We start from the raw sequence: 13,137 nt of genomic DNA, 5'->3' as shown, positions 1-13,137 counted from the left end.
TTTTGTGATCCTCCTCCTGTTCCTTCTCCCAATTTTCCAAAAACCGTGAAGTTCACTACGAAATCTGTTGCGAATGTAGAAGAGGCACGAACTGTGTTATTAGAAGTGGTTCTATCTGGCACTGGTGCAGCTCGCTTAAGAAAGGTCTCCATTCTGAGAAACACAATGTAAACAAATGGAAGGCCATGTTCTGTACAAGAATCAAGCTGTTCAAGTCCATACGTTTCGTAATGAGCTATGTTGGAAATAACCGTACAATGACCTTAAAATGTCGTTCAGAATATTTTCAAGAATACAGAAGAAGTGTTAACTTTTTATGGTCTGGTGTGAATGCACCTATGTACAATTTGTCTTTTTGTTCACTGGAGCACGAGATCTGGGGATAGTTTGAAGTTTGAGTTTGCATTTTGGGAATGTCCAGTGATTTGAAAGTGCGTGGTGTGCCTGTATCTGTGGGGAGCATGTACAGTTAATGGAATGCCCTTTTAAGAAACTGTCAATGGTTGTGTAAAACAAAAATCTGCGACAAATGATTGATCTAGAATTTGTATCTTAAAGCATGGTAGAAATGCACTTCTTGAAATTGGTATAGGTGATTAAAAATAATTGGAAAAAATAAAGCCAAAAACAATCTTGGATAAATTTTAATCCCACAAATTAACATGTTTGGAATTTTATTTTCTGGCCACAGTGAACTTCCAATTACGGTTTTAACACATGCGTGAATCTTTAATTCCGGATGATAAGACTGACTCATTGTTAATATCCAAGTGATAGGGACATTGTAATGTTGAAAATGCAACTCTCTGTGGGCGAGGAGTTTAAGAAAGGCAAATTTATCAAAGGGATGGGCTTTTCCTTCCTTCAAGGAGGAGGAGAGACAGATGACGTACTTATGTGCAGGAGTTTACTTTACCCCGCCAACTTTATTGAATCTGTACTAGCTTAATACTAATTAACCCATTGTGGTTGACGTGGAATGGTTGGAGTTTGTTTGTTTTTCTTAGAAATTGGAGACACTGAAGGCTGAACCCATTTCAATATCGCAATACAGTGTCGGATGAGACACACTCAACCCATCAAGTCATTAGTCAGTAACGCATTTCAGTGTTGGGGAAGCACTGTGGAAATATTAATTGTAGTGAATGTCCGGAATCTCAAAACCATTGAGCCTGGGTACATTTAAGCACATCATGACGAAAACTATGTTAAGATTCACATGCCCTGGTATTCTAAAACATTTAAATGGAACAGTTACCTGAAAATTTAAAGGGATTCTGGGAAATGATAAACTGTATGCACACATTCTCAATGGTTTCAATGCATAACAATGGTTAGTTTAAGGGAGTAAACAGAGTATGAATTTCAACAAATTTACATAGAGATATATCAGATATCTAGAATGAGTCATCGAGTAACTTTAAAAAATGTGTCGTCTTAGAGAAAGAACAAACAAAGTATGTTGTGCCTGAATCAAACAGAAATCATAGAATCCCTACAGTGTGGAAACAGGCCCTTCAGCCCAACAAGTCCACATTGAACCTCAGAGCATCCCACCTAGACCCATCGCCTTGTAATCCACACATCCCTGAACACTATGGGCAATTTAGCATGGCCAATCCACCTAACCTGCACATATTTGTACTGTGGGAGGAAACCAGAGCACCCAGAGGAAACACATGCAAACACAGGGAGAATATGCAAACTCCACACAGACAGTCACCCATGGGTGGAATTGAACCCAGGTCCCTGGCACTGTGAAGCAGCAGTGCTAACCACTGAGACCTGTGCCACCCTGGAACTGTGTTTGACTTTGTTTTAAAATATCATAAGGTTATGTTCCATGGACTACAAATCTCTATAGATCTCTGGAATTAGCTTTGTTGGTAATAGTTCAGTTGCAAAATTGGATGAGGCAAAGCAATTAAGGGGGAGACTGGTTGCAGAAGACAAAAAAATTTAGAATAATGGATTGAAGTGGCAATTCCGGTTAAAATGTTATAATAATGAAAAGGGGGTTTAGATGGGTGCACAAAACTGATAGCTTTTTCTTGGTGATGTTTGTGTCATTACCTTTCCTTTCAAGAGAACTGATTTGATGATCAAGCCACTACCCGAGGCTTTGGGACCATACATAGAGAGATAAGTAAAACCTCATAGATCATTTGATAAGATCATATGAGAGTCAAGAATGCATGACATGGTCTTGGGATACCGATGTAAGTGTGCAAAAGTGAATGTTACCTCAGAGGTAACAAACATGTGATAGCAAAAAACATGCACTGAAGAATGGGTTCTTGACATGTACACATACTTGATGAAAGGATTAGTGTAGCTTGGAAGAGCACAAAAACATAGTTTAATGATAAGGCACTGACTCAAAATCCATAGAGAAACTGACTTGAAAAGAAAGAAAGTTGTTAGTGAATGGAATGTAAAAAGAATTACAATCAAAATAAAAATGTGATTGGCTATTATGTCAAAATGTTACAGAAATGAAAGAATATGGATTCTGGGAGGAGTAATGGTGGACTGAGTGAAAGGGCCCATCGGATGACATACAGATACCCAATCTTGTGCGTTTGTATGACTAAACAATAGGTGAAATTGTAATGTATTAGGACAGTTAGTGTATGTGAATAAAGGCTGAGCTAAGACTTGGGTAGTATAGGAGTCCATGGATAGGGAATTGAAAAATTAAAAAAAAACACAAATTAAGGAACCTGAATCTGGAACGTACAAAGTTTTAGAGCAAATTATGGAAACGGATTAGCTGAAAAAGAATGTAGATGATATTCTGATCACCTAAATCAGGTGGCAAGACTTGCTGGTTCCATCACGGCTGTACATCAAGGGTGGGATATATATTTAAGAGTCGGTCCCCAAAAGCCACTGCGATCATTCCTTTGATGATACACTGTATTGTTGTATTCTTTGTATTGATGCTAGTTATTTTCATTGTAGTTTTAATTTTCTAGTGTAGGTTACATACTTTTATTATATGTTCTTGCGCAGCTGTTGCTGATTTGCGTCTGCATTTGCAAGTGTCACATGGCGTGTCAAATATCTTCAGCGTGGAATGTATAGGATGGGCCGAAGGACTAGAAGTTAATGATGATATTTGACAGCAGCATGAGAAAATAGATTGTATAGGATGGGCTGAAGGGCTAAAATGATTGATGATACTCGACAAGCTGCATGACCTTCAATAAGTCCTGTGAATATTCCTTTATGAGCTGAAGAAGATATCTGCAGCTTATTTTCCCATCCTGTGTTTTCTGTGCCAGCCAGCAGTTTGGTCTTTCTGTATCTGCTTTCTTTGTGCTGGCTGTTTGTTACATTGTATAAGAGAGAGAGAGTTTCGTTCCAAGGCGCAGGACTTCGCCTCGGCTCGTAATCGTGAATGGTGCCAGGAATAAACCTAAGCCTCCAGACCAGCCATCGATCAAGGGGCCCTTGATGGGCAGAAGGGTGTGAGACTTATTGCTTTTTCTTGAAAGGCATGAGACTTGTTGCTTGTTTCCCTTTTCTCTTCCATTTATCATTTATTTATTATCACCACTATAATCATTTATTATTACTTAATAAACATTCATATTTAAGCAAATTGCTGTCAGATAAGCCTGCTCTTAATTATATTTACCTGAATCCAAAAAGAACCGCTTGGATACATGCTGAGATCCAAGACAAGCAATAAACATTATTTTTAAAGCATGTTACAACAAATTCAGGCAAATGGTAGTATTTAAGATGGCTGATTTTCTTCGCTTCAATTTAGAGATTATGTTTTCAGTTAAATTTGATTTGTTAAACTTTGGGTTCATTTCCTGATGAAGTGTTATTTTCTTTGCATGTGTTTCAGCATTATCAGCAGTTCAAGCCTCTTACACATACACATGCTGTAATGTAACTGCAGGCAACGCACTACTTGATATTCAGGTCATGTTTCCCTTGCAAGCTGCACATGGTAACCAAGGAAATTATATTCTAGTAGTTACTAGTGAGAGTAATGAAGACAAACCTTAATTGAACTGGTTAAAATTCCAACATACAATTCTGATGGCCAACGCTCTCTGCTAATCATTAACATTGGGTGTGGGACAAACATTTATGTACACAACTGAAAGAAATAGCTTGCTATATCAGCCAATTTTATCAATTATAGCTGTCACAGATGACAAACAGCAACTAATAATTGTCAATTTTATAAATTCAAACTGTAACAAATGATGCCTATAATGATCAACTTTGTCAGTCGAAGCCCTTCCTCTATCTACAACAAAAGTGTAATATTGCTCGTGCTAGAAATCATAAACCAAAAGAATAGTTAACATGCTAGAAAAATGCAAAGCCATGAAGTTTCAGTGTTGAAAGGCTGAAAGGTCATAGATCTAAAACAATAGGCATAAGCTTATAAGGCCAGCTTGTAAGGCATTCTTGGAGAAGAGGGGATGACAGAGAATTTTTGAAAGCTACATATTATGGGACTGCAGCAATATTTAGGCAGACTGGGTAAAGGTGGCTGGGGCTCCCTGAATATTAATAAACCAGTTGAGTTTTATGACAGTCCAGCAGTTTGCATAGTCATTTATCTGGAGTTGCTGCACAAATCTCCAGATTCCATTGGGGAAAAAAAACAGGTCAACAGGGCAGCAGTGCCACAAACTGTACTGTGGTGTGGTGATCTTTGATATTAATGATATTGATTTGATTAATTTATATGATAACTAATTTCTAACACTGCCCCCAACCACACCCCACTCCACCCCCCGCAACTTTGAATTCAGTATCATAGATTGCCATGGTGGGATTTATTCATCTGATATTTTCACTATTAGGTTGTTATAGCTATACATGTGACAGGTATGCATGCAACTCTGCATGTTTTTAATCAATATAGGCCCGCAAAGCTTTGCAGCACTGCCAGCTCATTTTTCTAAGCAGGCATTTGTTTCATAGAATAGTTCCATGCATTTCATTGTTTTATTAATTTTTATGATAACTTTCTTCACTTTTTTTTTATTCTATGGCTCTGTTTATATAGCCCAGACCTTTGTATGCCTTGTTGACCATTTTTTCAATTCATTTCTTAAATGAAAATCTGCCATTGTACGTGGTTGAGTCTACATGTGACTCCATATCTACAATGTGCTTGACTTCTAACTGCCCTCTGAAATGGTCTAGCAAGCCACTCAGTTGTATTGAAACTGCTTTAGGTAAAAGGATTGTGGGTGCACTTACACCACAAGAAATTCGGTGGTTCAAGGAGGCAGCTTACCATCACTTTCTCAAGGGTAAGTAAGGATGGGTAATAAATAGTGGCTATATCAATGATGTTCACGTCCTCAGAACAATTAAAAAAAAACTCCTTAATTAGTATAGTGACCACTCCTCCTTTCCTACCTTTCCTCAACATATTGTATTCAGAAATAATAAGGACTCAGTTATAGAGTCATCGAGATCTACAGCACAGAAAATTGCCCTTCAGCCCACCGAGTCTATGTTGGTCAAAAACAGCCACCTAATTATTCTAAACCCATTTTCCAGCACTTGGCCCATTGCCTTAGATGCCTTGGCATCACACGTTCTGTAAGAAAGTCAATATTATTGTCAAAACATCATATGTACCCAAATCTTTCTGAACCTGGAACTCACCAACTTTACTTGCAAGTTCCCTGCGCTCACTCAGAGGACCTGTAAAACTACTTTAGATCTTATTGTATTTCCTTTCACTCTGCCTACCTAATATTCTGCTTTATTACTTTAGAACCATCTGCGTCTCTCAGTCATTCATGCCCACTGCTTTTCATTCATAATGTAATATTTTGATTGCCATCCTTTGCCAAGTTGATTCCAGTCTGTTTCCTTAAGAAGAAAATAACATTATTACTGGCACATGATAAAACAAGATGGAGGTTAAATAAGTCTCATAAATGTAAATGTCTAAATAAATTTAACCTTAAAATAATAAAGCATGCATTGTATACCTGGGGGTGTGGGTAGAGCTCTAAACTAATTAGTAGGGGTGAGAATTTAATTAAACGGAAGTTGAAAATGCCAAATAAAAGAGACAGCAAGGGTGCAGGGCAGAGAAGAGGCAAACAATAACCAAATTTGTCAGAAAAAGGGCTTAAAATATAAACAGAAGAGCGCAGCTGAAATTAGAATCAGAATAAGCAATAATGGTAAAATGTCAAAGCTTGAGACTCTTAACCTGAATGCATGGGGGAATTTGTAACAAGATGGATGAGTTGATGGCACAAGGAAAAACAAATGGATTTGACTTGATAGTTGTAACAGACGACATGGTTCTAGGGTTACCAGGACTGGGAACTTAATATTTCCCAAGGGTATTTGATGTTTCAGAAGAATAGGCAGAGAGAAGAAAAGGAGGAAGTTAGATTTGTTAATAAACTAAGTAATTAATGTGGTTGTAATTAGTGACATAAGTGCAATAGATTGTGGAATCAGTTTAGGTAGAAGTAAGGAATAACAAGGAAAAGAAATCACGAGTGGGAGTTGGTCCATAGGCCCCTGCTTCACTGAAGGACAAAATATAAATTGCAAAATAATGGACGTGTGAATTGAAGGCACTAAGATAACATGGGTGATTTTAATCTGAATATTGCCTGGACATGTCAGACAAGCAATGGAAACATAGAAAATAAATTTGTAGAGTGCAACAGGAGTTGTTTTTTAGAGCAGTTTCACAGCCGACCCAGGAATAGGTTATCTTAGACCTATTAATGTGTAATGAGTTAATTCACAAGGGATCTCATCGACAAAAATCCTGTGTTTGCGCTTGAGCAACTCAACTCTCAAACCAGGGTCCCCAACTTAAATAAGGCAATTACACAGGAATGAAGAAAGAATTGTCTAAAGCGGGAACTTAGTCAATAGATGAGCAGTGACAGACATTTATGTAGATATTTCATAATAAAAGTGTTCTGGTCAAAAAGAAGAGAAAAATGAGTCATCTGTAGTTGACAAAGGTAGTCAAGAAGACTATCCAATCAAAATCTAGGACATTCAAAGTGATGAAAGCTAGTTGCAGGCCAAAGTATTGGGAAATTTTTTTAGGAACTGATAGTAAATGACTAAAACATTATAAAAAGCGAGAAATTTGCCTACAAACTAAACTGGCAAGAAATATAAAGACAAACAGCAAGAGCTTCTGTGTGCATATAAAAAGAAAGAGAGTAGCTAAACTAAGTGTGGGACACTTGGAGGATGTGGAATCAATAATGGGGAACAGGTAAATTACAAGTGTTTTAAAATAATATTATGTGTCAGTCCTCATGGTAGAGGACCCTATAGACATCCAAAATATAACAAATAAGCAAGGTGCTAGTGGGAGGAAAGACCTTAAAGTCTCGTGGAATGCTGCAAAAATCAGTCCCAGCCTCAGTCATTTACTATTTACATTAATGATTTGGAGTAGGGGGCAGAGTGTAACGTTTCCAAATTTAGTGATGATTTAAAAATAAAGGGGAGGTCATTTTGTGACAAGTACATAAAAAAAACTGCAAAGGGAAATGAATAGACTGACTGAATGAGCAAAACACCTGGCAGATGGATTTAACATAAGAAAATGCGACATCATGCATTTTGGTAGGAAGAATCAAAAGGCAGACTATTATTTCAATGGAGCGACTCCAAAAAAGTAGAAGTACCATGCGATCTGATATTCTCAAGCATGAAACGTCAAAATATTACATTCAGTTTCTGCAAGCAATTAAGAAGGTAAATATAATTCTGGCCTTTATTACTAGGTGGTGTGAATGAAAAACAGGGAAATCTTGTTACAACTATACAAGATATTGGGCAGGCCTCAACTGGAATACCGTGTACAGTTTTTGTCCCAGTGTTTATGAAAGAACATACTGGCATTGGAGGCAGTTCAATAGAAATTCCTAGGGTGAAAGGGTTGGCTTATCAAGAAGAGATAAACAGGTCAGGTCAGTATGGTTTAGAAGAAGGATTTGGGATCTTACTGAAGTATACAAGATTATGAGGTGACCTGACAGGGTAGTTGTTGAGAAGATGTTACTACGGAAGAAATCTCGAATTAAAGGACATAGTTACAGCATAAGGTGACATTCATTTAAAATGGAGGTGTGAAGGAATTTCTTCTTCTCTCAGATGGTATGGGTATCTGGAATTTTCAACCCATGACAGTTGTGTGGTTTGGTCATTGAAAGTATTTCAGCAGGTATTAGATATATTTTTGAAATATCGAGGACATTTGGGCGATCAGGAACTGGCATGGAAGAGAAATTGAGGGCTGGGGCAGATCAGCCATGATCTTATTGAATGGTGGAGCAGGCTTGAGGGGCTGAATGGCCTAATTCTGTTCCTATTTGTCCTTATGTTACATTCTACATCTTCTTTACTAGAAGTGTGAAACTATTAGGTAACATCTGTCGGCTGTGGTTCAGTTATTTTCATTCTTGCCTCCCATTCAAATCCCATTCCAGAGACTTGAGCACATGGGGCCATATATTCCAGTCTGCGGCAATAAAGGATGCCATGTCATTGCCCATGGAGATTTCTCCATTGGAGGCAATACGGCACACTTTCAGCTGGGACGTCCAATCCTGGCTGGAGTACAAATAGACCAGTGAACCTAGGTTTTGTTGTTGTGATCAGATAAAAAATTTCTGACCAGCATAATATTTCCAGGGTAAGAATGGAGGAAAGTCTCATGTATTGGCCCATCATAAGGTCAGAGACACTTCTGTATAGTCACAGGTACCAGTATTAGCCTTTGGAAGTTGAAACTTGTTGGGCAATTTCAGGACATGTGCGCATCAGGACTAACATCCTGACATGCAATTTCCAACTTACCATCTTATCTGAAGATGGAGCTACTGGAAGATTTGGGTCATTAGGTTGATATTTAAGTAGAATACTGAGTCTGTGCTATACCGTGTGAGATCATGCGGGTTGCATGAGATGTCAGGTTGAATCTCTCGCTTCCTTCTCACGTGGATTTAAAAACACCTTGGCACTATTTTGAAGGAGAACAAGGTAATTCTCACAAGTGTTCTGGATCATATTTATCCCTCAGGTGAGATCACTTAACAACAGACAATTTAACTATCACCACATTCCTGTTTCTCACAGATAAATGTGTGGAAATTGGCTACTTCATTTCAACATTACAATAATATGCATAATACAGTGCATTTAACATAGTAATACATTATGACGGTACATTATTACTAAACTAGATCAGCTAGGCTTTGAGGAGCATTTTCAAGAGAGATGAGAGAGAAAGCATGGTGGATTGGTTTATGGAGAATAGTCCACAGCTTAGAACCCAGGAAGCTGGAGGCATGGCTGCCAGTGAGGAGCAATTAACATTGTCTTCCAGTGTTGCTTTAAATTTGAATCTCTCTACATGTCCTTTGGTGGGTCTTCTTCCTTGTGCTCTGACAAATGAGAAATTGTGGGTATGGCAGTGACACTACATCACTACTGTGTGTGTTTCATTAATGAAGATGATATGACAGAATGTGTGATGAAAGAACTTGGCTTTTTCCTTGATTTGAGACACTGTGCCTCCAGCAGACATTCCATTGAACAATCAGCAAAGAATTAGCTGGAATCCTCCTACATGGCTGCTGTACTTCATTGATAGTTAGCAATGGGTGGAATGAGGTAATTGAACATTACCTTGCAAGGACAATTACTAAATACTAATGATTAGTCTACAAGAAGAAACAAAAACCCACATTCCAGCACCAAATGACTTGTAAAGAAAGCAATACCAGAATTTGTTTTGTGACACCACTGTACTGCACTCTGTTCTTGATCAATCATTAGTGACTACAGAAAAGAAAGCCTTCTTTTGCTGTGGAACAGCAAACAATGAGGGTCCTTTGTTTGATTCCCTTTTCGAATGTCACTTTCTTAGGACTATTTCTGTAATACAGCGAGGCTGCAATCATCCATGTTCAAAATGGTAACTTAAGGGTGACAAAGGAAACTTTATCCTGACAGATGGGGAACAGGATGAAGCATTGATAAATGATTATTGTGCATTTGCAGAAGTTTAGATGCTGGGCAGTATGAATGGAAAAGCTCAGAAATGACAACACAAAACAATCATTGTTTCCTTGAAAAGGGGAATAAACATTAAGAACTCACAACAATCCATATGACTGCTGCTTATCTTTTTGAAGCATACACTTGTAAAAGTTCTAGCAACATTTCTATTCGTCAGATTAGTATACTATTATTGGGTTTTTCATCAGGAAACTTAAATAGGCATTTTATGCAGAAGAGGCATGCTGCAGGAATATATAAATGCAAACCTGCTGCAAGTTTGCATTGCACAGGCCAAGTAGAGGATCTCAGTGAATGACGATATGAGTGGGAGAGAGGTGAGGTAAAGACACATCTATGATAAATGGGGGAGAAGTTTTTATTTATTTTGTCCAGTTTTCAAGTCTGAAAATGATTACCTGTCCTGTAAATTTCACATGGCAATCTCCTGTATCTGAGCAGCTCTGCAACAGAGCTGGACCCCCCAGAGACTGGGTTCCCTTTAGGTGTCCAGGATATCTCATTCGCTTGAACAAATCAACATCCTAAAACCAGTTTCAGGACTTCAGCTTAGATACATGTATGGTTAAGTGGAGTTTGTGATCCGCAAGCTTTGCCTAGTTGTACAAGGTGTTGACTGATCACACTGGCATTTAATAAGAGATAGCTGGAGATCAATCGAGAAACAACGGAAACATTTAGAAGTTACAGCCAAGAAGACCAAGGGTGCTCTTCCTAGCTCAATGAATGTGCTCAAACTTGCTCTTGGCCTGGGCATGCCCCTCTCTATCAGATTCCCACTCTCAGTACCCAGCTGAGATCTGGGTCAGCATCAGAGCTTGCCAGACTTTGCCAAGCTTCAATGGTGAACTCCAATCAGTGCCAGCCTCACCCTGCCACATTACCAGGTGGTGGTTCTGAGGTTGCAGAGAGGACATGAGGGTGCCCATGACACATTCCTAAAGGTGAGAAAGAAGAGTTTTGAACGTGTCAAGGCGAGTCAGGCAGGGCAGAGCAATTAGGCAGGGGAACACTTCAGCGGCTGATTTGGAGTTGTCCAGTGGCCAGATTGAGGGTGTATTTATCCGCGATATGGAACCTCTGGAAAAGCAGTCTTCCCTTACACATACCACCCAACACTGCAAAGCCACTGCAAAGTCATCTTGATGACCCCCGCACTGATAGTCCCAGACAGCAGGGAGCTGCTTTATTAATACCGATAAAATGCCAATGGGCTGGAAAAATAACTATTAACAGGTCAGCTAATTGGATTTCTTTGCCACATGCTTCCAGTTGGCAAGTGACTGAACAATTGCAGTTCACATTTTTGGGAATATCTCATGGAAGCGGAAAGACATTGAGCATCCCTTCTAATAAATGTAAGTGCCTTTTACTATTCTCCCACCTCCCAGCCAGTTTCCAGGAGGCTGATAAAATCCGAGCTAGATTCTCTGAATTAATAGTTTATCCTTACAGATAAATTCCTACATCATATAACCATTGCACAACTGTATAGTTTCAAGCTCAAAGTACAACTGATGCGGTCCCGCGTTGTAAAAAATATTGCCTGAAGGCAAACAAACCATTGAAACATCTAGTAACACGCCTATTTGAAACATGAACAAACATGACTTTGAGCTATAAGCAAGTGCCTTTGTCATACCCTATGTGCCTCCTGTTAATTCAGGTTCAGTTAACAAATGCAAAAGGTCTGTTCATTGGTAAATTTTCAGGATTAGGTTGCAGTACATGACTGTACAATGCAGTTGAGAGCATTTAAAAATGTAGTTTGTTTTCTATGTTCAAAGCATGCAGAAAATTTGACACGGAGGTACAAAAAGTAATAGGATTGTTGTCTTTTAGCTATCCTGGTCTTTTATTTTTATTTCCACATGCTATATACTTATTGTTTGTGAACCTTGAGAGAAATCAGTAAAGGAGTTAAAATAAAACATGTATCTGTCTTACAGCTCTGAACAAATCAATTCATTCTGATGGAATTTATAAGACAATTTAAATGTTACCAAGAACAGTTGAAGATATCAACTTTTCAGAACACTTCATTCTTTTAGATTGCCATTTTATTTTAGGGATATTTACCAACAGACTATCAGTCTGGTGTACACAAACTTTAACTTTCACATGAATAAATATACATTTAAAATCTCAATTGTAGTCACTTATTTTTAAGGAATTTAGTCACTTTTACCAGTACAATACTGGAGTTATAAACAGACACTGAAGTTGACTCATACAATAGCATTACATACAGACACACTTTTGCCAACAACGAAACAATGAGGAACACTTTCTGCAAAACACAAACCAAAAATCTATGCTCGATAGAGGTACAAACTAAGATTACGCTAACACATTAAAAAGTGAAAGTTTTCATAACTTGAGTTGTCATTTTAATGCAGAATATACCCAAATACTGTAGATAAAACATTGAAGTAACTCTAAAAATACCTTTCACAGATATTTCCACAACCCAAATCTTTGAGAGAAATGAAATACAATAACGACTGATACTGATAACATCCATACCTTGAACAAGAAGTAAGAAAGAAATAATTCCTTGTCTGTTAGAACCCATAACTGGTGACTTCACTTGGATGCAAACTGTCCCTCTGCCTCTGACACAAAAGTTTTGAATGATCACTCGTTTCTGATTGCTGTTCAGCTACATTCAAACTGTATTTATCTACGTTAAACAGCTTCTATCTTGATTAAGTCAGTGTTTATTGTCTGGCTACGACGCCAGTTCCTGACTCAAAGACGCACCTTTCAAAACTAAAGTTTGAGAAGCTTCTAATCATTCCTGTACACACAGGAAATGTTTCAATCCATTCAGCCTGTTAGTGTTGTGGCTCCTCCCACTGGCAGTTACTGGCTGCCATTGCCTAGTCATAAAATCCCTCCTTCAAGGAGAAATATACCTTTGCAGCGTGGTTACTGGTATCCTTTTGTCTTGGGTAACAAACTACAGTTCTCTTATTTGACAAAGACCTCAAGTGAAATTTTGTGATTGCTGTGATTGAACTACCTCTTTTCCAACTTCATCTAACAACCTCACAACTTGTTTTA

General features: G+C 38.3%; 1 protein-coding gene across 1 annotated transcript in view; it reads right to left on the bottom strand.

Moving 5' to 3' along the window:
* The window catches only part of LOC109923322 (integrin alpha-2-like), a 147,438-nt gene extending 134,556 nt beyond the window's left edge, over positions 1-12,882 (bottom strand). Inside the window, exon 1 of the mRNA XM_048602237.1 lies at positions 12,598-12,882. Within this exon, the coding sequence (XP_048458194.1) occupies positions 12,598-12,646 (49 nt within the window). The 5' untranslated portion in view covers positions 12,647-12,882. The remainder of the gene's footprint in view (positions 1-12,597) is intronic.
* Between the last annotated feature and the right edge of the window lie 255 nt (positions 12,883-13,137).

Source organism: Rhincodon typus, chromosome 1 (genome assembly GCF_021869965.1).
Source record: "Rhincodon typus isolate 14 chromosome 1, sRhiTyp1.1, whole genome shotgun sequence".
NCBI classification, from domain to species: domain Eukaryota; kingdom Metazoa; phylum Chordata; class Chondrichthyes; order Orectolobiformes; family Rhincodontidae; genus Rhincodon; species Rhincodon typus.
Note: the sequence above shows the minus strand (reverse complement) of the source record. Positions and strands in the feature narration are given on the sequence as shown.